This window comes from Nicotiana tabacum, chromosome 16 (genome assembly GCF_000715075.1).
Source record: "Nicotiana tabacum cultivar K326 chromosome 16, ASM71507v2, whole genome shotgun sequence".
Classification (NCBI taxonomy): Eukaryota; Viridiplantae; Streptophyta; class Magnoliopsida; order Solanales; family Solanaceae; genus Nicotiana; species Nicotiana tabacum.
The window spans coordinates 159,592,294-159,620,292 of record NC_134095.1 but is presented as its reverse complement, the minus strand read 5'-3'; the positions used below and the strand labels follow the sequence as shown (position 1 = coordinate 159,620,292).

General features: G+C 37.3%; 2 protein-coding genes and 1 pseudogene across 2 annotated transcripts; all 3 read right to left on the bottom strand.

Annotated features, from left to right (window-relative positions):
• Nucleotides 1–1,500: 1,500 nt before the first annotated feature.
• On the bottom strand, nucleotides 1,501–3,933 carry LOC107799861 (CASP-like protein PIMP1; annotated as a pseudogene).
• Nucleotides 3,894–6,777, bottom strand: LOC142161634 (CASP-like protein PIMP1). The gene is made up of 3 exons (XM_075233535.1): nucleotides 6,473–6,777; nucleotides 6,113–6,245; nucleotides 3,894–5,503 (listed from the first exon to the last, which is right to left on the bottom strand). The coding sequence occupies exons 1-3, from the start codon at nucleotides 6,640–6,642 to the stop codon at nucleotides 5,303–5,305; spliced, it is 504 nt and encodes a 167-aa protein (XP_075089636.1). The 5' UTR covers nucleotides 6,643–6,777; the 3' UTR covers nucleotides 3,894–5,302.
• Nucleotides 6,778–24,970: 18,193 nt separating this feature from the next.
• Nucleotides 24,971–26,824, bottom strand: LOC107799862 (CASP-like protein PIMP1). Its single transcript, XM_016623001.2, has 3 exons — nucleotides 26,543–26,824; nucleotides 26,154–26,286; nucleotides 24,971–25,460 (listed from the first exon to the last, which is right to left on the bottom strand). Exons 1-3 carry the CDS (start codon nucleotides 26,710–26,712, stop codon nucleotides 25,260–25,262), a joined length of 504 nt encoding a protein of 167 aa, XP_016478487.1. The 5' UTR covers nucleotides 26,713–26,824; the 3' UTR covers nucleotides 24,971–25,259.
• Between the last annotated feature and the right edge of the window lie 1,175 nt (nucleotides 26,825–27,999).

The window sequence follows — 27,999 nt, the reverse complement described above, 5'->3', positions numbered from 1 at the left end:
GGACATGTCCTCTATTGGTTTTCCATGTAATATGACAGTCAGTCTTGAGCTTGATGTCCATAAGTCTTTTCTAAAATGGGATTAGCCAGATCTCATCTTTTGGAATTTGAAAGTTAGGTGCCCTCAGAGTTCGTTTGGTACGAGGAACAAGAGATAATTAATCCCGAGATCTTAAATTTGAGATGAGCTTATCCTATTGGTTATGATAAAATCACGGTATAATTAATCCCGAGATTAGTTATCCTACGATTGTAGTATTATTTTTATCCCCATGAAAAGGTGAAATAACAATCCCGAAATAATTAATCCCGGAATAATTAATCCTGAAATAACTTATTTCATAACTAAACAACTCATTAGCGGTTAAGTCATGCCCTACCCTGTCCTGTCCTATCCCAGTTAGTGACCCATAAGGTACCTTGAATTGTAAAGTTAATAGAGCTACCGACTAGAATTCTTTTTTAAAATTGTTTAGTTACATGTGGTGTGATAGGGGAATAGGGGTTGAGAATGGGATGAAGGACAATGTAAATTGTACTTACGTTTTGTCTGATAAAATATTCATCGATACAATTAAACTATGATGATAGATTTCGCAATAACTGATTCAACCAACTTTGAGATATTGGCTGATAAAACTCTCATTAGGCGTGTATATAGACCGGATTGGTTCGATTTTTATCAAAACCAAACCAAACCAACTATATCGGTTTGGATTGATTCGGTTTTGTCGGATTTTTCGGGTTTTCCAGATTTGTTGTTACTTAAATATTATTTCAATCTTACTTTGTAAAATTTTTTATAAGTAAATATATGTTTAGTAAAAATTAAAAAATTTGACAAACATATTATCTATTAAAATATCTTATGGGAGAATTTTCTTAGTAACACATGATATTTAATTTTTTAGTCCTCTGACAATAATTTTCTTCGAAAAAGATATAAGAATTTAATAGATCTTGACATATGAATATGGAAGAACAAAGAGATTGACGCATTTCAGTAACAATTGATAAGAGAGTGATCATACAACCAATTATTTAAGGTTAACAAATATGGAGCACTTCATATTCTATTTAATATTATATCCCGTAAGAGAATCCCAAATATTTCTAGATATTTTTAAAGAAAATTATATATAAAATCTTAAAAGTATATATAAAAATTATATATTTATTTGGTTCGGGTTTTTTTACTCAATACCAAACCAAATCAAATCAAACCAAACCTAGTCGGATTTTTTAATCGATTTGGTTTGACTTTTCGATTTGGTGCGATTTTCCCGTTTAGTTTGTACACCCCTAACTCTCATCTATGCAATTTTCCTTCCTTTCGTCGGTTTAAACAGCCACCTCGCATTTTCCTTTAACTGTGTCCAAATCGACGTACCTTTTGTTTTGCATGATAATAGTCTTTGGTCTTTGTTTAATTAGTTGTAATTTTCCTTCACGACAATTGGTCACAAATACCCAAATTGAAGGACAACTCTCAAAACAAAAGTTATCCTAGAAAAAAAAATACACAATCACCTTAAGATTTCCAAAATTTCACCAACGTACTTAAACAATTACCTACAAAATTAAATACAAATTAATTGCAATTCAACACTATATGACGACCAAATGTGGCAAAATTAAGAATATAACATAAGGCAACTTCATATAATCTTTGCAGTAATCTCTCAGATCGTTGGATCGAAATAAGATACTTTTAAAATCAAGCTCTCTGGGGAAGAGCGTACGATGAGAAAACTGAGGAAACAGCAGTGAAAAAGAATCCAAAAAGACAAAGGCTGGCCGCAGCATCTGCTATGCTTAGAAATTTATTCAGTTCGTCATTTTTAAGTTGCTTCAATTGTTGTGTCGTCCCACAAGTTTTAGCTGCTCCGGTAGCAAGGAAGTAGGACATTAACTGCACAAAACCATATAATAAAAAGGTAAGGTTATTTAACCTATATATATGGCTTTCAAGTCCTGCTAATTAAGGTATTTTTTTTCGTAGAGATAATCTCTATACAATAACGGTCTAAAAAATATTTACACCATCACATTATTCACAAATTAGAAATTAGAAGTTTAAGTTTTATGCATTGACAAAGTAAAAGTAATTGCAAATAGCTCTATACATTAATGTTGTTTAGTAACAACAATAACACGACAACATACCTAGTATATTCTCACATTTGGGGACCGGGAAAGATAGTATGTACGCAGGCCTTACCCCTACCTAGTGAAGATAGAGAAGCGATTTCCTTGCTAGGTAGCTTAGGATACTATTTTTATCGAGCTATAATTACATACTAACAAAGAGATTTGCTTATAATTAACTTACGAATTTTAAAGTTATACACACTAACCTGTAATTTAACTTGTTATAACATGTCACTTACCATTTATTCTATGTTACACACTACCGTCACGAATTTACGATTATACCAGGGGCGGATCTAGCATGTTATCTACGGGTTCCCGTGAACCCAGTAGCTTTTGTCCAAACAGTGTAAATGTGCTCTAAAAATTCATTAAATATCTACAAATATTTAAATGTGAACCCAATTACTATTGAAAATTTACTTGAAGTCATTGCAGGAACCCATAAACGTTAAATCCTGGATCTGCCTCTGGATTATACTATATGATTATATCCAGTGGCAGAGCCAGAATTTTCGTTAAGGTGTCAAAATATATAAAAGTGAATATACATACATATATATATACATACATATATATATACATACATATATATATACATACATATATATATATATATATATATATATATATATATATATATATATATATATATATATATATATATATATATATTGACACCCCTTGTTATCATAGGGAGCATATTTAGTATATCTATAAAAAAGATTTTATGCTTGTTTCTTTCTCTTGTTTGAGACAAGTCGTGAATCTAGAATATTGTAGTCTTTTATAGTGAAAGAAGTTGAGACGCAATTATTAATAATAGATTACCTAGAGAAATAGGTAAAAGAAATTTCATAAAATATGTTTCTCAGAGTATCTGTTCAATAAATCAGGACAAAGCGATTGATTCAATTAAGAGCGTAGCGTAGGAGACATGTAAGAAGACCATCAACGGATACTGTCACTATATATGAGTTAAATCTATTACTTCAATTATTATTTGAGGTGTGAGTGACTGTCTTTATTGTATTTTATGTTTGTTCTATTCTTTTCTCTCTCTCTTCTTACAACAGATATTTTTCTAGTTTTACCATCTAATAAAAGGGCTAAGGAAAAAGTTACTTTGTCACAGTAGAAGTCAACTTGACGGTGACCCTCACCACCAACGTGATTTCCTGTTCTCACACAAGGTAAATTGAGATACCAGTTTGGGCAAGAGTGTGTACCATTCCAATAATCACAGTAGACATCAGGTATCTGAATATATTCTCTTAAAAGTTAGTCATCTTGTCAATTATTTTTAGTTGTACTATTACTACATATATATTCCCTTCGTCCCAATTTATGTGATACGTATTTAACTGAGCACAAAGTTTAAGAAATAATGTAAGACCTCAATTCATAAAAATTTGTGTGGCTAGAAATCATCTTATTAAGGGTAAAAATAGAAATTTAAATTTGATTTATTATTAAGTATAACTTTTTTTTCGGGACTGACTAACAAAAAAGACTATCACATAAAATGAGACGAAGGGAGTATAACTTTAGAAAATATAAATTATAGTAAAGTGAGAATTTTACCTGTAAGCAAAAACATCCTTAAACGTGATTTTGAGTTTTTGACATCCCCAATATTGGTAGAAATAGTATCAGTGTTGGTGGTAATCAAGATGAGTGAAATCAATTGGCAAATAAGCGTAAGAAACCTTACAATAAGGCCGACGAAGGGCGGGATGGTGGTGATGTCATTTCTAATTGCGATGAATAATAGTTTACAAATAAATTATAAGAAGAAATAACTAAAATTTATCGATACATAAATCTTATTGCACAAAGGTTTCTTATAGTGATATACTTGTGATGCAATATTAGTGTTATATAGGAAAAATAATGCATAAGTTGTGGAAACGTTGACTTTGTTTTAATCTGCAAGTCAATGCACGGCTCAAGTCCATTCGTTTTTATTGCTTTAAATTTACCCTAAATGATAATGCATATGTGTAGGAAAAGTAATTGCATTTTCCTTCAGAAAAGAACATTTTTGAATAAGACACATTTGTTGGTCGTTTAATTTTTTGTTCATTCATATTCTAGTGGTTAGTACGTAAATCGTTTTTTTTATTTGTCTTTATTATGGTGTATCTATCGTGAAATAAGTGGATTGCACGTATCTAATTACTTTTTTGAGAAAAAAGGCCTAATTTACTCATCTTTTTTACTATGATTTAAGGTTACTCTTAGATTGACTTAGTAAGAGCAAAAAGAAAACGTTTTCCTAGCAACAGGTAATATTATACCAAAGGTCCCATAAACGGTAAAATTGATCAATTTCGAATAATACTGGAGCTAACGTAACCATTTTCCCAATAAGAAAATCCATATAAATAATAAAGAAAATTTAGGTTTTAGCATATCTATAATTTATATCTTCTTTCCTTATTTCCTTCTCATCAAGGATGCACAGAAAATCTGATCGATTTTTTTTTCTTTCATTTTTAAATCTATCTGATAATGAAAATTAGTAGACATGGGAAGAGTATCAAATGGAGCTGGCCGGCCGTCACTCTTTTTAATATTCTACAAAAAGATTCAAATAATTAAAAAGTTAATGTCATATTAACGTCATCAAAAGTTTCGGGTATTTTGTCTTCATGGCTTATTACAATATTAAAATATGGTTTTTTACAATATTGAAACTAAGAAAGTAACTTTTTAAGATCTTCTATGTGTAAAAAAAAATCTCAAAATTAACGAATGCAAACGGTCTCTAAATAAAGAGCAACGGTTTTGGAGGCAATATGTTCTTATTAACTTTGGTCGAAAAACAATTTCTAAAGGATACAATGGAAAATTAAATACCCAAATTGAAGACAATTCTCAAAACAAAAATTACAAAATAAATACAAAACCTCCTTAACCAACGTAAACAACTAGATACATTTTAAATACAAATTGAAACTCAACAATGTATGACGACCAAATGTGGCAAAAGAAAAATACAAGGAAAACTTCAAAATCTTAAAATAATAATCTCTCAAAGTATTGGATTTGAAATAAGAGATTATATATATATATATATATATATATATATATATATATATATATATATATATATATATATATATATATATATTTTTTTTTTTTTAATATCAAGCTCTTTTGGGAAGAGCATAAGATGAGAAAACTGAGGAAACAACAGCTAAAATGAATCCCAAAAGACAAAGGCTGGCCGCAGCATCTGCAATGCCCAGAAATTTATTCAGTGTGTCGTCGCCGTTTTGAAGTTGCTTCAAATCTTGTGTCATCCCAAAACTTGCTGCTGCTCCTGTTGCTAGGAAGTAGGAGATAAACTGCACACGAAAAATCAGAATCCGTTAGCTTTTGCCTCGAATTATATATATAGTATAAAGTTGCACTTATTTTGGACTCATTGACTCTAAATTCTAGCGAAAACATATGGACAGTCCTCCTAGGTTCTTTGTTCTCAAAAAAATTATTAATGCATTTGAGTAGTGAATGACTTTCTTTACTTGTATATTGTTTTTGTTCTCTTCTTTTCTCTCTTTCTAGTTTAACTTGTATATACCGGCATTGTATGAGGAATTTTTACACTATTATATATGTCGTATTTACCTGCTATAGGTAACACGTGGTTTATATTCGATATTACAAATGATTATATCCCCTTTTTATGGAGGAGTTACCTGTAAATATATTTTAGGTGAGTAGATAGTACTATAAATTGTCGGTGTATATAATTTAAATTTTATATTTTCTACCTTTACGAAGAAATAAGGGATAAGAAAAAAAATGACCAAAATACAATATTGGTCGATCGGTCAAAACAGATTGTACTCACTACCCAAAAAGTATTTAAAATATATTTTTAATACATATATATTCAAAAAATTTACATCTTGTCGCCTTTATTTTTAGAGCAGCTAAAAGTATAAAATTACCTTGTCACCATAGAAGTCAAATAGACAGAAACCTTCACCACCAAGGCGATTTCCTGTGGTCACAAGGAATATTGAGAAAGCAGCTTGGAGAAGAGTATATGCCATTCCAATTACCACAGTAGCAATCAGGTATCTGCATTTTCTCAATTCTCATAAAAGTTAGTCATCAATGTCAAAATAAGAAAACTAATAACATACATAGTATATTCTCATAGTTGGGGTATAAGGAAGTTAATATGTACGCAGACCTTAAATCTACCTTGTGAAGATAGAGAGACTGTTTTCAATTGACCATCAGTACTAAACTATGCATTGCTTAAAATTATATACACGTATATTAGAGTAAAGTGAGAGTTTTACCTGTAAGCATAAAAGTCACTAAACTTGATTTTGACATCACCAATATTGGTAGGGATAGTATCAGTATTGGTGGCAATCAAGATGAGTGAAATCAACAGGCAAATGAACGTAAGAACCCTAACGATGAGGCCGACGAATGGAGGAACAGTGGTGGTTGGTGGTGGTGCCATTTCCCTTCCGGTGAAGAACTATAATCTTCTAATTCTCCAAATAATTAAATTATTTCGTATTGGTGGTTTTTTGCACAAAGGTTTTCCTGTAGAGATATTCTTAGAGATGCATTTGGATATTCATGTTATATAGAAAAAGATAATGCATAGGTTGTGGAAATGTTGACGTTGTCTTAATTTAGCAAGTCAATGCACAACTCAAGTCCATTGTGTATTTCATAATTGATATATTTCGGCTTCCACATGTTGAGAGTTTACTTTGAATTTTGGGGGTCATACATTCCATTTGATTCCATTTAAAGCAACTTGTTTATGAATAAATTTTATTAGTTTCACAAACACAATTTACCTCCCAAATCATGCACTAATTGATTCGTAATTAGAACTAAATAAATTAAGATAAATAAAAAACCAAATTAATCTTTTCGTTCATTTATTGACGATATTTCTTGTTAATCTAGTAGCTTTGGCAAAGAGTGTTTAATCGTAAAAGTGAGACTTTTCGTCACAAATATGAATCAGTTGGGTACCAAAAGGGATACTAGACAGTAGACATCGAAAAGAAAATCAAATTTTAAAGCAGACACATTTTGTCACGACCCGAAATTCTCACTCTTAAGACCGTGATGATGCCGAATATTTCACTTGCTACGCAAGCCTATGTTAGAATAGTCTTTAGCTATTTTTAACAATTTGAATTAACTAATAACAAAAAAACTAAATAAACTAAAATAGAGTGAGAAAACCATAACAACAACAATATCTAGATACAATCTCAGAACTGGTGTCACAAGCTCACGAGCGACTAGAGTACTACAAATAAAAGTATGAATGAAAGCATAATTGTCTGAAATACAGTAAACAACTAGAGAGATATGAAAGGGGACTTGAGGGCTGCAGGCGCCGTACAGTTCTACCTCAAGTCTCCGTAAAGCAATCAATCCGAGCAATCTACTGACCGCCGCTAGGACCGACTCCAAAATCTGCACAAGAAGTGCAGAATGTACAACTGATCCAAAGTACTCCGTAAGTGCTGAGCCTAACCTCGACGAAGTAGTGACGAGACTAAGGCGGGTCACTTACAATAACATGTACGCAGTATGATAGTAATAATAAGAATGGAAAACAAGAAATAATGGCAAGGAAATTAACTGATGAAAACAACTCAATCCTCAAAATTAATGAATCCAGAAATATCATCCCTTAGATTATCATACGAGAATACTAGAAGCTAACACAATGCAACAATGAATACAAAACACACAATCCGTTGTGGCGCGCAACCCGATCCCACCGTACAAACACAATTCTCCCTTATTTCACCTTATCAATATCGAGAATAACATGTAAAATCTGTTGCGGTGCGCAACCCGATCCCACCATATCAATATCAATCCTTTCTTATTCCACCTGTTGCAGCGTGCACCCCAATCCATAAAATAAATCAATAAATGTAATCAATTCAACAACTCAATTCACAATAATCTCTACGATTAAAGAATTATGAAAGCAAAGCCATAAAGGAACCTCGTACCAAATCAAGGAATACATATAAAGCAACAAGACAAGCCAAATATATAAAAATTAAAGTGTGCAAGTAAGACAAGTAAGGCAAGTAGCAATTAATCATGGAATCATGGAAGAAACGAGCATTTCAATACAAGCGTAAGTAGATGACAAGTAACAAGTTACGATATAGAAAGCAATTAAAACATTTAGCAGTTAAGACATAAAATGAGATAGTTAATGAAATACGAAAAAGCACGAAAACAACCATTTTGATGGCGTATATACACTCATCACATTGCATATACACCGTTACACATGTAAATCACTTAACATATAGTTTAAGGGTTCCTAATTCCCTCAAATCAAGGTTAGACTCAACATTTAACTCGCTCCGCAAGCAAATTAAAACTCAACTGTGGTCTTTCCTCAAAAATTAGCCTCCGAACCAATCGAATCTAACCAAAATCGACTTAATATCAACAAACAATGCTAAAGAAATCAATTACAATACCTAAAGTTAAGGTCTTTAAACTTTTCCTAAAAAGTCAACAGAAGTCAACCCCTGATCCGCTTGGTCAAAACTCAAGATTCGGACCAAAGCCCGAATACCTATTCACCCCGAGCCCGGTTATGTAATTTGTTTCGAGATCCAATCTCAATTCGAGGTCTAAATCCCAAATTTATAAAAATATCTAATTCTATCCAAATTTCTAATTTTTACTGTGAAAATCCTAGATTTAATATTGAAACACTTGGAAAGTAATGGGTAATTGAAAAGAAATAGATTAGAGTTGCTTACCAAAGTTTTTGAGAAAAGAATTCTTTTGGAAAATCGCCTCTAGGGTGTTTAGGGTTCCAAAATATGAAAAGTGAAGCTAAAATGCGACCCCTCAGCTATTTATCCAGGCGTAGATGTCGCAAATGCGAACCCCGCAAATGCAAATAGGAGATCGCAAATGCGAACTTCCCATATCTCCGTTGTCATCGCATTTGCGATGATATGTTCGCAAATGCGAACTTGGACAGGTCGCAAAAGCGATCAAATGATCGCAAATGCGATCCCCGCTGCCCCAGACCATCTTCGTAATTGCGAACATGATGTTCATATGTCGCAATTGTGACCCCTAGTCTCGCAATTGCGAGACCTACACACCAGGTCACATCGGAAACTTTCTAAATTCAAAAATACTCTGTAGCCTATCCGAAACTCACCCGACTCCCTTGGGCTCCAAACCAAACATGCATACAAGTGTAATAACATTATACGAACTCGCTCGCGCTATCAAAACATCAAAATAATGCCTATAAATACGAATCGGACACCAAAACGTATGAAGTTTTCAAAGAAACTTAAGAACTTTAAATTTTGCAACCGGATATCCGAATCACGTCAAATCAACTCCGTTTTACACCAAATTTTGCAGACAAGTCATAAATACTGAAATGAACCTATACCAAGTTCCCGAACCAAAATCCGAAATTGGTAGAAACAAAGTCAACGTACGGTCAAACGTAGGAATTCTTTTAACATTTAAATTGCTAATTTTCAACAAATTACGTTAAATCAAGTTAGGGACTTCCGAATTCAATTTCGGGCGTACGTCCAAATCCCAAATCACGATATGTACCCACTAGGACCATCAAAATACTGATCCGGGTCCGTTTACACAAATCGTTGGTCAACCCAAATGAGTTTTAAGGCAAAATTTCACATTTTAATCAATTTTTCACATAAACTTTTTTCGGAAGAAGACACGAACTGTGCAGGCAAATAGAAGAAGACTAAACGGAGTTATTCGAAGTCTCAAAATACAGAAATAAAGGATAAAACTATAAATAACCTATCGAGTCGTCACATATTTATTACTCGTTAAATATTTGTTCATTCATATTCTAATGGTTAGTCGTCTTTTATTTGCCCTTATTATTAGTAGAGCTTCTATCGTAAAATAGGTAGACTCCATATATCTAACTTTTAAGATTGACTCTGTTAGTAAGATCAAAAAAGAAAATTTTCCCTAACAACAGGTGATATTATACCAAAAGTCAAATAGAGAGTAAAATTGATCAATTTCGAATAATACTGAAGCTAACATGCCCTTTTTCCCAATAAGAAAATCCATGTGAACAATAAAGAAAATTTAGGTTTTAGCATATCTATAATTTATATCTTCTTTCCTTATTTTCTTCTTCTCAGCAAGATGCACAGAAAATCTGATCGACTTTTTTTTTCATTTTTAAATATATCTGATATGGAAAAATAATAGACATAATATTCTACAAAAAGATTCAAATAATTAAAAAGTTAATGTTATATTAACGTCATCATAAGTTTCTCAATTCAACTTGTTTGGAAGGTTGTTATGTATCGTTTATATAATGTATTGTATTGTATTGTATTGTATTATTTTGAGGTATACATTAATGTTTCTCACTTCCTCTCAAAATTAAAGAATACAAATGATAACAAAATTGGTATCTAATCGACAATTTGAGAGAGATTTAACAGGAGAAAACAGAAAATGAAAGGAAGAAGCTAAAGAGAGAAAGAAGAATATAGGAGAAGCTAGAGTTGTGAGAGGAAATTTCGAATTTTCCTTGACATTCAAAAAGTACCTAATGAGAGATTACAACTTGCTATTTATACTTCTCAATAGTCTATTGCAAATACAAAAACAAAGCAATGGTAATGAGCTAAACGTCTAACCGCATTTCCCGCCAAAAGCTAACATTCAAATTTTAACTAACAAACTAACATAACTAACTTTCAAATTAGTCTACTTATCAGCTGACGTGGCATCATGGACTTCATCTGAATTTTGTGCATCAATACCTCATGTCAAAAAACACCCTTATTGTTTGGGTCATCACTTGATTTACAAGTTAATTTTGTATTCCGAGGCCTTCAAAACCTCCTTTTACCACACCTCAATTGGCGTACGTAGTCCGGGCGTATATCCGGAATGCTTTTGTATGAAAATTTAATAAAAATTCTAATTTGGCCTTTAAAATTGAATTTAAGTTGACTTCGGTAAACATTTTGGGTAAACAGACCCGGAAAATATGGGACTTGGGCGTATAACCAGAATTAAATTTCGAGGTCCCAAGCCCGAGAAATGAAGTTTTGAAGAAAATTGTTTAATTGAAATTATAAGAGTTTTTGGAAATTTGAATGTGATTGAGTTTGATGGTATTAGGCCCGTATTTTAGTTTCGGAACCCGGTACAGGTCTTACATGGTATTTAAGTTGTGCCTGTAAAATTTGGTAAGAAACAGAATTCATATGACGTGAATCGGACCCTCGATTGTGAAATTTGAAACTTAAGAGTTCTTGAGATTTTTCTTTGATTTTGATGCTAAACTTGAAGTTCTAGGTGTTATTTTGGCGATTTGATCGCACGAATAAGTCCGTATGATGTTTTTAGGTTAGTGTACATGTTTAGGTTTGGAGCCCCGAGGGCTCGGGTGAGTTTCGGATAGGGTTGGGGATGTTTTGGACTTAGAATTTCTGCTGTCATAGTTGTTGCAGGTGCACAGTGATTTTGTTCTTCACATTCGCGTGGGTCCACTCCCGAACGTGCAAGGCAAATTTCCTCAGGTGTCAGTTTGTTCTATGCAAATGTGGAGCTCAGGACGCGAACGCGAAGCTTTTGGGGGTTACCCTTCGCAAACACGTTCTGGATCACGCAAACACATAGGGTTAGTGAGCCTGGGGGAGGGAGTTCGATTTTCTCTACGCGAACGCGGCCCTTTGATCGCGAGCGCGAAGTCCTGAGGAGCTAAAGCTCTGCGAACGCGGGCCATCCAATGCGAATGCGAAGGCCATTTGGGCCTGACCCATCGCGAACACGATGAAGGCCTGCCCAGTCTTTTTAAAAACATATTTCAAAACGGGCAGAACCTATTTTCTTCATATTTTTGAACTCCCAAACCTAGAGGCAATTTTCTTCACACAAATTCATCCCCAAAGTGTTGGTAATCAATTCTAAACTCTACTCTTTCAATTACCCAAAGTTTTTCATTACCTTTTAATCAAAAATCAAGAATTTTCATGGTAGAAATTGGGAATTTGGGTAGAGTTAGGGTTTTTTGAATAATTAAAATTTAGACCTCGTTTTGGGGTCGAATTTTGAAACTAATTGCATATTTGGGCTCGTGGGTGAATGGGTAGTCAGGTTTTGGTCCGAACCTTGAGTTTTGACCAAGCGGGCCTGAGGTCGATTTTTGAGTTTTTGGGAAAAATGATAGAAACCTATAATTTAGCATTAGGGTTGAATTCTTTAGCATTTATTGATGTTCTTAAATTGATTTGGGTTAGATACAAGTAAATTGGAGGCAAAATCTAAAGGGAAAGCGGTGCTTGAGGCTTGAGTTTGGCCGTGGAAGTTGAGGTAAGTGTTTGGCCTAACCTTAGCTTGAGGGAATAGGTGTTGTGTCTTAATTATTATGTGTTAGTGTCGAGTACGACGTATAGGTGATATGACGAGTATCTATACATTGGTGTCAAGCATGCCCGTGAGTCTTATATTCAGATTTGTTGTGATTGTATTATGTATTGATCATGCTTAACTTGATGGTTAGCAACTATGGTACAAGATTTATGATGAATTCTTAGGAATTGGCAATTGTCAAGTATTGGCTCAGGTCGAAGTCTATCTTGTGAATTAACTATTGAAACTAGATTGGTTGTAGTTGGTTCCCTTACCGGGATGTCATTGCTTGTGATATTGTTTCCCTTGCCGGGATATTGTTGTTTATTTTGGTTTCCCTTGCCGGGATAATGTTGTTTTATTATTGTTTCCTTGCAGGGATTCTTTTGTGATTGGTGTTTATTTGTATATTGGGAGAGGGTTGCACGCCACAATAATATTATATGGGATCGGGTTACACACCGCAACAAGGAGTAATAAGGGAGGACGGGTGGGGTCGGGTTGCACGCCGCAACAGAGTTATATAATTTGGATCGGGTTGCACGCCATAACAGTATTATATGATTTGGATCGGGTTGCACGCCGCAACAAAATTATATGATTGGGATCGGGTTGCACGCCGCAACAATAAAGAATAAAAGTGGATATTGATTCATTACTGTTTTCCTTATTCATACTGATATGAAGTTTAAGATGTTCTTTATGCTTCTCTACTGAAATTCTGTTGGTACTTGATATTCCCCACAACATGTTCCCCCTTCCCATCTTTAACTGCAAGTTTCCGTTAATATTACTTGCCATATATCTTTAATTGCACATGTTCATTTGGTAGTTTTGTCCTAGTCTCGTCACTACTTCGCCGAGGTTAGGCTCGATACTTACCAGCACATGGGTCGGTCTACATTGTTTGCAGATCTCGGTACTGGAGCTTTTGGACCATAGCAAGGTTGTTGCCTTCAGTCCAGCGGAGACCCGAGGTAGTCCTGCAGATGTCCGCAGGCCTTGGCGTCCCCTTCTATCTTTTCTACTCTATTTTTATTTACTTCTGAAACAGATTTGTATCTTTCTATTCAGATCACTGTTTGTAATATTCGTAGATGGTCCGTGACATTGTGACACCAGTTCTGGGTAGAGTTGTATTTTGGATTTTCGCACTAGCATTTGGTTAAATTATTAGACTTCGCCTTCCGCATTTCTTTTATTATTATTATTATTATTATTATTATTATTCCGCTATTGATCGTATGTTAATTTGAAATTGTTAAAAAGTTAAGAAAAAGGATAATAAAATCTATAACGCTCGACTTGTTAGCTTTCACGAGTAGGCGCCATCACGACTCCCGAGGGTAGGAAGTCCGGGTCGTGACAAGTTGGTATCAGAGATCTAGGTTGCTTAGGTCTTACAAATCACAGACAAACTTGGTAGAGTCTGAGGGATCGGTACGGAGACGTCCGTGCTTATTACTCAGAGGCTACAGAGTTAGGAACAGTTTAACTTCTATTCATCTCTGTCGTGCGGTTTGGTTTCTCAATGCTAATTGAATTTCTACTCTGCTCTTTCGTGGATGTTGAGAACACGTGCTTCTTCATCCGCCCGAGCCCCCAGCAGCAACTCCCACGAGGGGCAGAGGACGAGACCGAGGCCGTACTAGGGGTCGAGGTAGGGGCAGAGCTCAGCCCAGAGCAGCAGCACTAGCGGTGGAGCCTCAGGTAGAGTTTGATGATGAGGTTCTGGCCGAGACAGTTCCTTGGGTCCAGCTCAGGTCCTAGAGGGGTTCATTGCTACCCCAGTACTCCAAGATGCTCTGGTCTGTCTAATGGGGCTTATGGAGAGTGTTACCCAGGTAAGCTTACTTCCTGTAGCACCGGCTGTCTCTCAGACTGGGGGAGGGGCACAGACTCCTGCTACCAACACTCAGGAGCAGATGGCTCCCCAGTTTTAGACTCCAGCAACTCAGCTAGTTGGAGCAGTTCAGCGGGTGTAGTAGCTCAGACCGGTGATGGAGTAGCTATGTCTGTCGATGCTTTGTGGAGATTGGATAGGTTCACCAAGCTGTTCACTACTACTTATGGTGGTACATCTTCAGAGGATCCCTAGGATTATTTAGACAACTGTCATGAGGTTCTTCGGAACATGGGGATAGTGGAGACAAATGGGGTTGACTTTGCTACTTTTTGTCTATCAGGTTCTGCCAAGACTTGGTGGAGGAATTATTGCTTGGCTAGGCCAGCTGGGTTGCTTGCCTTGACTTGGGATCAGTTCTCTCAGCTATTTCTGGAGAAGTTTCTTCCTATCACTCAGATGGAGGACTATCGGAGGCAGTTTGAGTGTCTCCAGCTGGGTTCTATGACCGTCACTCAGTACACGACTAGATTCATCGCTTTGGCCCGTCATGCTCTTATTATACTTCCCACCGAGAGAGAGAGAGACGGTGAGGACGTTTATTGAGGGACTCGCTCAGCCAATTCAATTGCAGATGGCTAAGGATACTGGGAGCAAGATTTCTTTTCAGGATATGGCCAATGTGGCTAGGAGAGTTGAGATGGTTCTATCACAAGGGAGTGGTCAGGGGTCTAAAAAGAGGCCCTGTCATTCAGGCAGGTTCAGCGGTGCCTCATCTGGAGGCAGAGATTCTTTTGGTAAGGGCCATCCTCCCAGTCCATTTCATTCAGCACTTCAGACTTCTCATGGTGCTCCAGATGGTCATGGTTCTTATGTGCAGTATTCTGATCAGCAGTCCTACCATGCACCATCAGCTCCTATTAGAGCACCTCCTCTTCAGAGCTATTCTCATGGTCAGCCAGCCCACCAGGGCTAGTCTCAGTTTCCTCAGCCGCAATACTTAGGTAGATGCTTTGAGTGCGGTGAGTATGGTCATATCTGGAGGGTTTGTCCAAAATTAGTGGGTGTTCAGTCGCAACAGCAGGGTTCCCGTGCCATAGTTCAGGCACCGGGTGTTCCACCGCCCGTTCAGCTAGCTAGAGGTAGGGGTAGAGGTGCTAGAGGTGGAGGTAGAGGTATTAGAGGTGGAGGTCAGGCCGCTAGAGATGGAGGCCAGCTAGCAGGAGGCCATCCCAGGGACGTAGCTCAGAGTGGTAGGGCCCAGCCTCGATGTTATGGTTTTCCAGCCAGGCCCGAGGCTGAGGCCTCCAATGTAGTTATCACAGGTACTGTTCTGGTATGTAGTAGAGAGGCTTCAGTTCTATTTGATCCAGGATCTACATACTCCTATGTGCCATCTTATTTTGCCCCGTATTTGGTCATGCCTAGTAATTCTTTGAGTGCTCCCGTATATATATCTACTTCGATGGGTGATTCTATTGTGGTGGATCGTGTCCATTGTTCATATATAGTTATGATTGGAGGTTTTGAGACCCGAGTAGATCTGTTACTTTTGGATATGGTTGATTTTGATGTCATATTGGGGATGGGCTGGTTATCACCTTACCATGCTATCTTGGACTGTCATGCCAAGACTGTGACCTTAGCTTTGCCGGGTTTACCTCGTTTAGAGTGGAGGGGGACTCCTGGTTATTCCACCCATAGGGTTATCTCATATATGAAGGCTCGGCGTATGGTTGAGAATAGATGTTTGGCCTATTTGGCAATGTTCGTGATTCAAGTGTCGAGGTTCCTTCTATTGATTTTGTGCCTGTTGTTCGTGAGTTTCCAGAGGTATTTCCTACAGACCTTCCAAGTAGGCTGCCCGACAAGGATATTGACTTGTGCATTGATTTGGCTCCGGGCACTCAACCCATTTCTATTCCGCCATATCGTATGGCCCCGCCAGAGTTGAAAGAACAGTTGCAAGACTTGCTTGACAAGGGCTTCATTAGACCTAGTGTCTCGCATTGGGGTGCGCTGGTGTTGTTTGTTAAGAAGAAGGACAGATCAATGAGGATGCGTATAGATTATCAGCAGTTGAACAAGGTCACAATCAAGAATAAGTACCCATTGCCGAGGATTGATGATTTGTTTGATCAGCTTCAGGGTGCCAGAGTGTTTTTGAAGATTGATTTGAGATTTGGCTACCATTAGTTGAGGATTAGGGCATCCGATGTCCCTAAGACAGCTTTTCGCACTCGGTACGAGTATTATGAGTTCTTAGTGATGTCATTTGGGTTGATAAATGCCCCAGCAGCTTTCATGGACTCGATGAACCGAGTGTTCAAGCCTTATTTGGATTCCTTCGTGATTGTCTTCATTGATGATATTTTGATCTATTCCCGTAGCTGGGAGGAGCACGAGCAGCATCTTCGAGTCATTCTTTAGACTGTAAGGGATAGTCAATTGTATGCTAAATTTTCAAAGTATGAGTTTTGGTTGAGTTCGGTTGAATTCTTGGGTCATGTTGTATCTGCAGAGGGTATTCAGGTGGATCCTAAGAAGATTTCGGCAGTCAAGGACTGTCCTAGACCCACATCAGCTATAGAGATCTGGAGTTTCTTAGGTTTGGCGGTCTATTATCATCGGTTTGTGGAGGGGTTTTCATCTACTGTACCCCGATGACCAGGTTGACCCAGAAGGGTTCCTAGTTCAGGTGGTCGGACGAGTGTGAGGCGAGCTTTCAGAAGCTCAAGACAGCTTTGACTACGGCACCAATGTTGGTTTTGCCCACAGGTTCATGGCCATATACTATATTGTGATGTATCGCGTATTGGACTTGATGCGGTGTTGATGCAGAATTGCAAGGTTATTACATATGCTTCGCGGCAGTTGAAGGTCCATGAGAAGAATTATCCAGTTTATTATTTGGAGCTAGTAGCCATTGTTCACGCGCTGAAGATTTGGAGGCATTATTTATATGGCATGTCATGTGAGGTGTTCACGGATCACAAGAGTTTGCAATACTTGTTCAAGCAGAAGGAGATAAATTTGAGGTAGAGGGGGTGGTTGGAGCTGTTGAAAGACTATGATATCACCAACTTGTATCATCCGGGAAGGCCAATGGGGTGGCCGATACATTGAGTAGGAAGTCAGCTAGTATGGGCAGCCTTGTGTATATTCCAGTCGGGGAGAGACCGCTTGCTTTGGATGTTCAGGCTTTGGCCAATCAATTCATGAGGTTGGATGTTTTTGAGCCCAGCCGTATTCTAGCTTGCACAATCGCTCGTTCTTCATTATTTGAGCGTATCTGAGATTGGCAGTATGATGAACCTTATTTGCTTGTCCTTAGAGACAGAGTGCGGCACGGGGGTGCCAAACAAGTTACAGATGGAGATGATGGAGTTTTGAGGATGCAAGGTCGTATTTGTGTACCTAATGTAGATGGGCTTTGTGAGTTTATTCTAGAGGAGGCCCATAGTTCCTGATATTCTATTCATCCGGTCGCCACTAAGATGTATCAGGATTTGCGGCAGCATTATTGGTGGAGGAGGATAAAGAAGGATATTGTTGCGTATGTAGCTCGGTGTTTGAATTGTCAGCAGGTAAAGTACGAGCATCAGAGACCTAGTGGTTTGTTTCAGAAGATTGAGATTCCTGAGTGGAAGTGGGAGTGGATCACTATGGTCTTCATTGTTGGACTCCCACGGACTCAGAGGAAGTTTGATGCAGTATGGGTTATTGTTGATAAGCTAATCAAGTCAGCACATTTTATTCATGTGGCAGTTTCCTATTCCTTGGAGCGGTTGGCTGAGATTTATATCCGGGAGATTGTTCGTCTTCATGGTGTGCCCGTGTCTATCATTTCTGACTGGGGTACGCAGTTTACCTCGCACTTCTGTAGAGCAATACATCGTGAGTTGGGTACGTGGGTCGAGTTGAGCACAACATTTTATCCTCAAACGGACGGACAGTCCGAGCATACTATTTAGATTTTGGAGGATATTCTCCGAGCATGTGTTATTGACTTTGAAGGTTCTTGGGATCAGTTCTTACCATTATAGAGTTTGCCTACAACAACAACTACTAGTCAAGCATTCAGATGGTTCCCTATAAGGAATTATATGGTAGGCAATATCGGTCGCCTATTGGGTGGTTTGAGCTGGGGGAGGCTCGGTTGTTGGGTACAGATTTAGTTCAGGATGCCTTGGATAAGGCCAAGATCATTCAGGACTTCGTACAGCTCAGTCCACGAAGAAGAGTTATGCCGACCGCAAGGTTCATGATGTGCCATTCATGGTCGGAGAGTGGGTGTCGCCCATGAAAGGGCGTGATGAGATTTGGGAATAAGGGCAAGCTAAGCCCTAGGTTCATTGGTCCTTTTGAGATTCTGGATCGAGTGGGAGAGATGGCTTACAGACTTGCGTTGCCGGCGAGATTATCAGCTGTGCACCCAGTATTTCATGTGTCCATGCTTTGGAAGTATCATGACAATCCATCCCACGTGTTAGACTTCAGCACTGTCCAGTTGGACGAGGATCTGACCTATGAGGAGGAGTCGGTGGCCATTCTGGACCGATAGGTTCGTCAGTTGAGATCGAAGAGTCACCCTTCTGTTCGTGTTCAGTGGAGGGGCCAACCTACCAAAGCAGCTACCTAGGAGTCCGAGTCTGATATACGGATCCAATATCCCCATCTTTTCCCCGACTCAGGTACTTCTTTTCTATGTCCGTTCGAGGACGAACGGTTGTTTTAGAGGTGGAGGATATGATGACCCAAAAAGTCATCACTTGATTTACAAGTTAATTCTGTGTTCTGAGGCCTTAAAACCCTCCTTTTATCTTACCTCAATTTGCGTGCACAGTCCAGGCATATATCCGAAATGATTTTATGTGAAAATTTGATAAAACAAATACTAATTTGGCCTTTAAAATTAAATTTAAGTTGACTTATGTCAATATTTTGGGTAAACAGACTCGGACCCATGATTTGATGGTCTCGGAGGGTCCGTAGAAAAATATGGGATTTGAGCGTATGCCCGGAATTGAATTACGAGGTCCCAAGCCCGAAAAATAAATTTTTGAAGAAAATTGTTTAACTGAAATTATAAGAGTTTTTGGAAATTTGAATGTGATTGAGTTTGATGGTATCGAGCCCGTATTTTGGTTCTGGAGCCCGGTACAGGTCTTATATGGTATTTAAGTTATGCCTGTAAAATTTGGTAAGAAACGGAATTCATATGACGTGAATCGGACGCTCAGTTGTGAAATTTGAAACTTAAGAGTTCTTGAGATTTTTCTTTGATTTTGATGCTAAACTTGAAGTTCTAGGTATTATTTTGGCGATTTGATCGCACGAATAAGTCCGTATGACATTTTAACGTTAGTGTGCATGTTTGGTTTGGTGCCCTGAGGGCTCGGGTGAGTTTCGGATGGGATTCGGGATGTTTTGGACTTAGAATTTTTGTTGTCATAGCTGTTGCAGGTGCACAATGATTTTGTTCTTCGCGTTCGCGTGGCTCCACTCGTGAATGCGTAAGGCAAATTTCCTCAGGTGTCAGTTTGTTCTTTGCGAACGCGGATCTCAGGACGCAAATGCGAAGCTTTGGGGGGTTACCCTTCGTGGACGCGTTCTGGCTCACGCGAACGCATAGGGTTAATGGGCCCGGGGAAGGGAGTTCAATTTGCTCTACGCGAATGCAGCCCTTTGACCGCGAACGCGAAGGTCTGAGGAGCTAAAGCTCCGCAAATGCAAGCCATCCAACGCGAACGCGAAGGACATTTGGGCCTGACCCATCGCGAACGAGGCAAGCCCATCGCGAACGCGATGAAAGCTTGCCTAGTCTTTTTAAAACAGATTTCAAAACGGGCAGAACCCATTTTCTTCATATTTTCGAACTCCCAAGACCTAGAGGTGATTTTCTTCACACAAATTCATCCCCAAAGTGTTGGTAATCAATTCTAAACTCTACTCTTTCAATTACCCAACATTTTTCATCACTTTTTAATCAAAAATCAAGAATTTTCATGGTAGAAATTGGAAATTTGGGTAGAGTTAGGGCTTTTTGAATAATCAGAATTTAGATCTCGTTTTGGGGTCGGATTTCGAAACTAATTGCATATTAGGGCTCGTGGGTGAATGGGTAGTCGGGTTTTGGTTCGAACCTCGAGTTTTGACCAAGCAGGCCCGATGTCGATTTTTGAGTTTTTGGGAAAATGATAGAAAACCTATAATTTAGCATTGGGGTTGAATTCTTTAGAATTTATTGATGGTGTTAAATTGATTTGGGTTAGATACAAGTAAATTGGAGGCAAAATCTAAAGGGAAAGTGGTGCTTGAGGCTTGAGTCTGGCCGTGGAAGCTAAGGTAAGTGTTTGGCCTAACCTTAGCTTGAGGAAATAAGTATTGTGTCTTATTTGCTACGTGTTAGTGTCGAGTACGACGTATAGGTGATATGACGAGTATCTATACATTGGTGTCAAGCATGCCCGTGAGTCTTATATTCAGATTTGTTGTGATTGTATTATGTATTGATCATGCTTAACTTGATGGTTAGCAACTATGGTACAAGATTTATGATGAATTCTTAAGAATTGGCAATTGTCAAGTATTGGCTCAGGTCGAGGTCTATCTTGTGAATTAACTATTGAAACTGGATTGGTTGTAGTTGGTTCCCTTGTCAGGATGTCATTGCTTGTGATATTGTTTCCCTTGTCGGGATATTGTTGTTTCTTTTGGTTTCCCTTGCCGGGATAGTGTTGTTTTATTATTGTTCCCTTAGGGGGATTCATTTGTGATTAGTGTTGATCTGTATATTGGGATCGGGTTGCACGCCGCAACAATATTATATGGGATCGGGTTGCACGCCGCAACAAGGAGTAATAAGGGAGGATAGGTGGGGTCGGGTTGCACGCCGCAATAAAGTTATATGATTTGGATCAGGTTGCACACCGCAACAGTATTATATGATTTGGATCGGTTTGCACGCCGCTACAGAATTATATGATTGGGATCGGGTTGCACGCCGCAACAATAAAGAATAAAAGTGAATATTGATTCGTTACTATTTTCCTTATTCATACTGATATGAAGTTTAAGATGTTATTTATGCTTCTCTACTGAAATTCTGTTGGTACTTGATATTTCCCACAGCATGTTCCCCCTTCCCATCTTTAACTGCTAGTTTCCGTTATTATTACTTTCCATATATGCTTTAATTATACAGTTTTATTTGGTAGTCTTGTCCTAGCCTCGTTACTACTTCACTGAGGTTAGGATCGATACTTACCAGCACATGGGGTCGGTTGTGTTGATACTACACTCTGCACTGTATGTAGATCTCGGTACTGGAGCTTTTGGACCATAGCGAGATTGTTGCCTTCAATCCAGCGGAGACCCAAGGTAGTTATGCATACGTCCGCAGGCCTTGGCGTCCCCTTCTATCTTTTCTACTTTGTTTTTATTTACTTCAGAGACAGATTTGTATCTTTCTATTCAGACCACTGTTTGTAGTATTCGTAGATGGTCCGTGACATTGTGACACCAGCTCTGGGTAGAGTTGTATTTTGGATTTTCGCACTAGCATTTGGTTAAATTATCAGACTTCGCCTTCCGAATTTCTTTTATTATTATTATTATTATTATTATTATTATTCCGCTGTTGATCGCATGTTAATTTGAAATTGTTAAAAATTTAAGAAAAAGGATAATAAAATCTATAACGCTTGCTTGCCTAGCTTTTATGAGTATGCGCCATCACGACTCCCGAGGGTGGGAAGTCCGGGTCATGACACTTATCCTCAAGGGTGAAGGAAGAAAACCTGGTCCTAATGAGGGAAACAAATTCCTAAGTAGCAGTAGTAACATCCAAACCTTGCCATTTGACCAAACATTGGGCAATTACCTTGTTACCCTTTTAGACCAATCTGCGATCAAGTATAGCTTCAGGAGTAGGACATAAGGGACTAGAGAGATCCAAGATAAGTGGGTGGACAATTTCAGAAGGAAGGACCGGTCACAACTTGAGTTGGGAAATATGAAAATTAGGGTGGATTTGGACCTCAGGGGGTAGCAACAACTTATAAGCAACTGCTCCAACTCTTTCAACAATAGAATAAGGACCAAAATAGCGAGATGTAAGCTTATGATAGGGAGAGATAGATAGAGTGGATTGCCTATAAGGTTGAAGCTTCACAAAAACCCAATCACCAACTGAAAAATGCCTGTCAGTGCGATGAGCATTAGCTTGATCTTGCATACGCTGTTGAGCTCATGCCAAATGGTATTTAGCTAGTTGCAATTTAAACTCGCGTAGCAGCAGATGGTCTCAATGTCATCAGAAGGAGAGTCACCAGAAAGATAAGGAAGGTAAAGAGGAGGAGGTAGCCATAAAGGAGTCCAAAGGGTGAAGTCTGAATGGCAGAATGGTGTGATGAGTTATGCCACCATTCAGTTAAAGGCAAGAATGCACACCAATTAGATGGTGAATTAGAATAGAAATAGCGTAAATAAGTCTCTAAACACCTATTAATAACCTCAGTTTGGTCATCAGTTTGAGGATGATAGGCTGTGGACGTGTGCTAATGGACACCTTGAGCAGAAATGAACTCCTTCCAAAATGTGCTGATGAAAATAGGATCACAATCACTGGTGATGGTAGCAAGGAACCCATGTAATTTGAAAATGTGATCAAGAAATATAGGCACAAGGGATTGGATAGTGTAGGGGTGAGACAAAGCAATGAAATGGCCATACTTAGTCAATCTATCAACTATGACCCAAACAACTGTCTTTCCTTTTGATTTGTGTAAACCTTCAACAAAATCCATGTTGATATATGTACAAGGAACTGTAGCGAGAGGCAAAGGTTGCAATAAACCATCTGAAGCAAAAGTATCATACTTGTTCCTTTGACACACAGAACAATTGCGCACATAGTTGAGGAAATCAGTTCTGATGCCCTTCCAATAAAAGTAAGCCATCAGTTTTCTAGTAGTTGCATCAATGCCAGCGTGGCCACTAGATGGGGATGAATGCCACAGTTGCAAAAGCTTAGTCCTTAGGCCCAAATAATTTCCTACCATCAATTTACCCTTCCTCCTAAGCTGATTGTTTATCCAAGTGAAGTGTTTCTGTGGTTTGTTTTGTAAGGATTTGATGAGACTGTGTAACTCAAGGTCATGAAACCAACTGTCTTGAATTTCACTCCAAAGTTCTGCCTGTACAAAAGAAACCATGAGGGACATCAGCTCAGCTCCTGACATTCTTGACAAGGAATCAGCAACCACATTCTCCTTGCCTTCTTATACTGGATTTCAAAGTCAAAGGGTAACAACTTTGCCAACCATCTAATTTGTAAGTCAGTATGTAACTTCTGTTCCAAGAGGTACTTAAGGGGTTTTTGATCAGTCTTCACAATAAAATGTCGACCCAAAAGATAGCGAGGCCATTTGGTAATTGCAAACACCAGAGCCAACGACTCATTTTCATACACAGACAAAGTCATATGCCTAGGAGCTAACCCCTTGCTAATGAAAGCTATAAGGTGGTCATATTGCATAAGAAAAACACCAATACCTGTGCCACTAGCATCTGTTTTAACTACAAATGGAAGAGCATAGTTAGGTAATGCTAACACTGGAGCAGAAGTAAGAGCTTACTTCAGTACTACAAATGCATTTGCAGCTTTAGCATTCCATAAAAAACCATCCTTCTTGAGTAAGTCAGGGAGTTGTCTACTGATAAGGCCATATCCCCTAATGAACTTCCTGTAATAACCTGCTAGGCCCAAGAATCCTCTTAGTTGCTTAAGAGTAGTGGGAGTTGGCCATTGCTGAACTGCTTCAATTTTCCTAGGGTCAGTAGACACTCCCTCAACAGTAATGAAATGCCCTAAGTATTCCACCCTTGAAACTCCAAAGGCACACTTAGACTGTTTGGCCAATAGACTGTGAGTGACCATGGTATCAAATACCTTCTGCAAATGCCCCACATGATCTTGCAAGTTAACCCTATAGATCAAAATGTCATCAAAGAACACTAATACAAATTTCCTTAGAAACTTCTAAAACAAGTGATTCATGAGACATTGAAATGTAGAGGGAGCATTAGTTAAGCCAAAAGGCATTACTAAATACGCATAGTACCCAGATTGTGTTTTGCAAGCAGTTTTGGGAACATCCTCAGGTAGCATCCTTATTTGATGATAGCCAGACCTAAGAGAGATTTAAGAGGGGAAAACAGGAAATGAAAGGAAGAAGCAGAAGAGAGAAAGAAGAATACAGGAGAAGCTAGAGTTGTGAGAGGGAATTACGAATTTTCATTGACATTCAAAAAGTACCTAATGAGAGATTACAACTTACTTTTTATACTTCTCAATAGTCTACTGAAAATACAAAAACAAAGCAATGGAAATGAGCTAAAACATGCTAACCGTATTTCCCGCCAAAAGCTAACATTCAAATTTTAACTAACAAACTAATATAACCAACTTTCAAATTAGTCAACTCATTAGTTGATGTGGCATCATGGACTTCATCTGAATTTTGTGTATCAACAAATGGTCTCTAACCAAAGAGCAATATGTTCTTATTAACTTTGGAAAAAAAACAATTTCTAAAGGGTACACAGGAAAATTATAAATACCCAAATTGAATACAATTCTCAAAATTAAAAATTACAAAATAAATACAAAACCACCCTAAGACTTACATAACTTCACCAACGTACTTAAAACAATTAGATACATTTTAAATACAAATTGAAACTCAATACAAGGCAAACTTCAAAATCTTGAAATAATAATCTCTCAAAGTATTGGATTTAAACTAAGAGATTATTTTTTTTTTTTAATATCAAGCTCTTTTGGGAAGAGCATAAGATGAGAAAACTGAGGAAACAGCAGCGAAAATGAATCCCAAAAGACAAAGGCTGGCCGCAGCATCTGCAATGCCCAGAAATTTATTCAGTGTGTCGTCACCGTTTTGGAGTTGCTTCAAATCTTGTGTCATCCCAAAACTTGCTGCTGCACCCGTTGCTAGGAAGTAGGAGATAAACTGCAAACGAAAAATCTGAATCTGTTAGCTTTTGGCTCGAATTATATATATATATATATATATATATATATATATATATATGTAATTCTGAACTATTTGACTTTAAATTACATTTATTCTGAACTCATTGACTTTAAATTCTAGCAAAACCATATGGCAGTTCTTATTCTGAACTCATTGACTTTAAATTCTAGCAAAATTATATGGCAGTTCTCTTAGGTTTTTTGTTTACAAAAAAAATTATTACTGTTTTTGAGTAGTGAATGATTTTCTTTACTTGTATATTGTATTTGTTCTCTTTTCTTTCTTTCTAGTTTAACTTGTATATATCGGTATTATATAAAGAATTTTTATACTGTCAAGTTATATTTATGTATTGTAGGTAACTTGGTTTATATTCAAGATTACAAATTCCATTGCATTTTTTATGAAGGATAACATGTAAATATATTTTGGGTGACCAGATAGTATTTTAAATTATTGTTATATATAAGTTAACCTCTAAATTTTCTCTTTTACACAGAAAAGTGGAATAAGAAAAAAATGGGCAAAATACAAATTTAGACAAACGACTGAATTCGCTAGCCAAAAAGTATATAAAATGTATTTATTAAATGTTTATAATACACATATTTACAAAAAATATACATTTGTCTGCTATTATTTTTGGAGTGGCTAAACTTATAAAATTACCTTGTCACCATAGAAGTCAAATAGACAGAAACCTTCACCACCAAGGCGATTTCCAGTGGTCACAAGGAAAATTGAGAAAGCAGTTTGGAGAAGAGTATATGCCATTCCAATTACCACAGTAGCAATCAGGTATCTGCATATTCTCATAAAAGTTAGTCATCAATGTCAAAATAAGAAAACTAATTGTACTAATACTATATATACAACAACAGACAACATATCCAATTATATTTTTTACAAGTGGGGTCTGGGGAAGATAATGTGTACGCTTATCTTACATCTACCTTGTGAAGATAAATATACTGTTTCCAATAGACCCTCGGTGGTGCTGCTACTATATATTGCTTAAAATTATATACACCTATATTAGAGTAAAGTGAGAGTTTTACCTGTAAGCATAAAAGTCACTAAACTTGATTTTGACATCACCAATATTGGTAGGGATAGTTTTAGTGTTGGTGGCAATCAAGATGAGTGAAATCAACAGGCAAATGAACGTAAGAACCCTAACGATGAGGCCGACGAATGGCGGAATAGTGGTGGTTGGTGGTGGTGCCATTTCTTTTCCGATGAAGAATTATAATCTTCTAATTCTCCAAATAAATAATTTTACAATTTATGATACCTTGGTTATTTGCACAAAGGTTTTCGTGTAGTAATATACTTGAGATGCGTTTGTATATTCATGTTATATAGAAAAAGATTATAATGCATGGGTTGTGGAAATGTTGACTTTGTCTTAATTTAGCAAGTCAATGCACAACTCAAGTCCATTGTGTATTTGATAATTGATATAATTCGGCTTCCACATGTAGAGAGTTTACTTTGATATTGGGGGGAGGGGGGGTGGTCAATACATTCCATTTGATTGCTTTAAATTTACTCTAAATGACGCGTAAAATAAAGAAAATAAATTAAGTCTATGTTCACAACTGGACTTGCAAAAAAGAGAAAGAAAGAAACACAAAAGCAGAGAGGGATGATGTGTGTGTTTGGTGGGGGTGGGGGTGGGGGGTGAGGGGAAGGAAGAGTTAGACTTGCATTTAAGCAACTTGTTTGTGAATAAATTTTATTAGTTTCCCAAAACATGCACTAATTGATTTGTCATTAGAACTAAATAAATTAAGATAAACAAAAACCAAATTAATCTTTTGTTCATTTATTGACAATATTTATTGGGAATCGAGTAGCTTTTAGCGAGGAGTATTTTACCGTAAAAGCAAGACTTTTCGGCATATCGGGCACCAAAACGGATATATCGAAGAGAAAATCAAAAGAAAAAAAGAGATTGTATTTTGATATGTAACTACTTAACAATTGACTTTCCATATTCAGGAAGATTTCAAAGTAAATATGTTCAAAATTATATTGAAATGGAAATTTCCTAGTGAATGCATTTGGAACTTTTTCTTTTTTTGTGTCATTTTCTCTATACGTTGAATCAATAAATGCGATTCTTTCTATTATTCAATTAGGAATTAACGTGGAAAAGGAAAAGAAGTTGACTTGAAGCACGCATAAAACCGTGAGAAATGAAAATTTGGATATACTTGCCAACACGTCATCCTTAATTCTTTTGGGTGGATTGAGCTAAAATTATTTATTTATTTATAGGAGAAATAACGTGGAAAAAAATATAGGAGGAAATTAATTTGAATGCTCCAAACAAATACTTCGTTCTCCCCCATATTGCAATTTCTTACTCGGTGAATCTAGCAAGTTGTATTTATTTTTTATAGAATAGAAACAGTTCATCATTTTACAATTAATTATCCTACTGACCCTAAATGACCGGTTTTAATTACAAATAAAGGTGGATTTCTTCTAAGTTTTAGCTGGTATTTCA

Bases quoted from the DNA above. Each gene is read 5' to 3' on its own strand.
- LOC142161634 (XM_075233535.1), bottom strand. From the start codon at position 6,642: ATGGCACCACCACCAACCACCACTGTTCCTCCATTCGTCGGCCTCATC. The intron at 6,246-6,472 runs GTAAAACTCTCA...GAGAAAATGCAG, and splicing joins AGTGACTTTTATGCTTACAG to ATACCTGATTGCTACTGTGG. The intron at 5,504-6,112 runs GTAATTTTATAC...TTTCGTGTGCAG, and splicing joins TTGACTTCTATGGTGACAAG to TTTATCTCCTACTTCCTAGC.
- LOC107799862 (XM_016623001.2), bottom strand. From the start codon at position 26,712: ATGGCACCACCACCAACCACCACTATTCCGCCATTCGTCGGCCTCATC. The intron at 26,287-26,542 runs GTAAAACTCTCA...GAGAATATGCAG, and splicing joins AGTGACTTTTATGCTTACAG to ATACCTGATTGCTACTGTGG. The intron at 25,461-26,153 runs GTAATTTTATAA...TTTCGTTTGCAG, and splicing joins TTGACTTCTATGGTGACAAG to TTTATCTCCTACTTCCTAGC.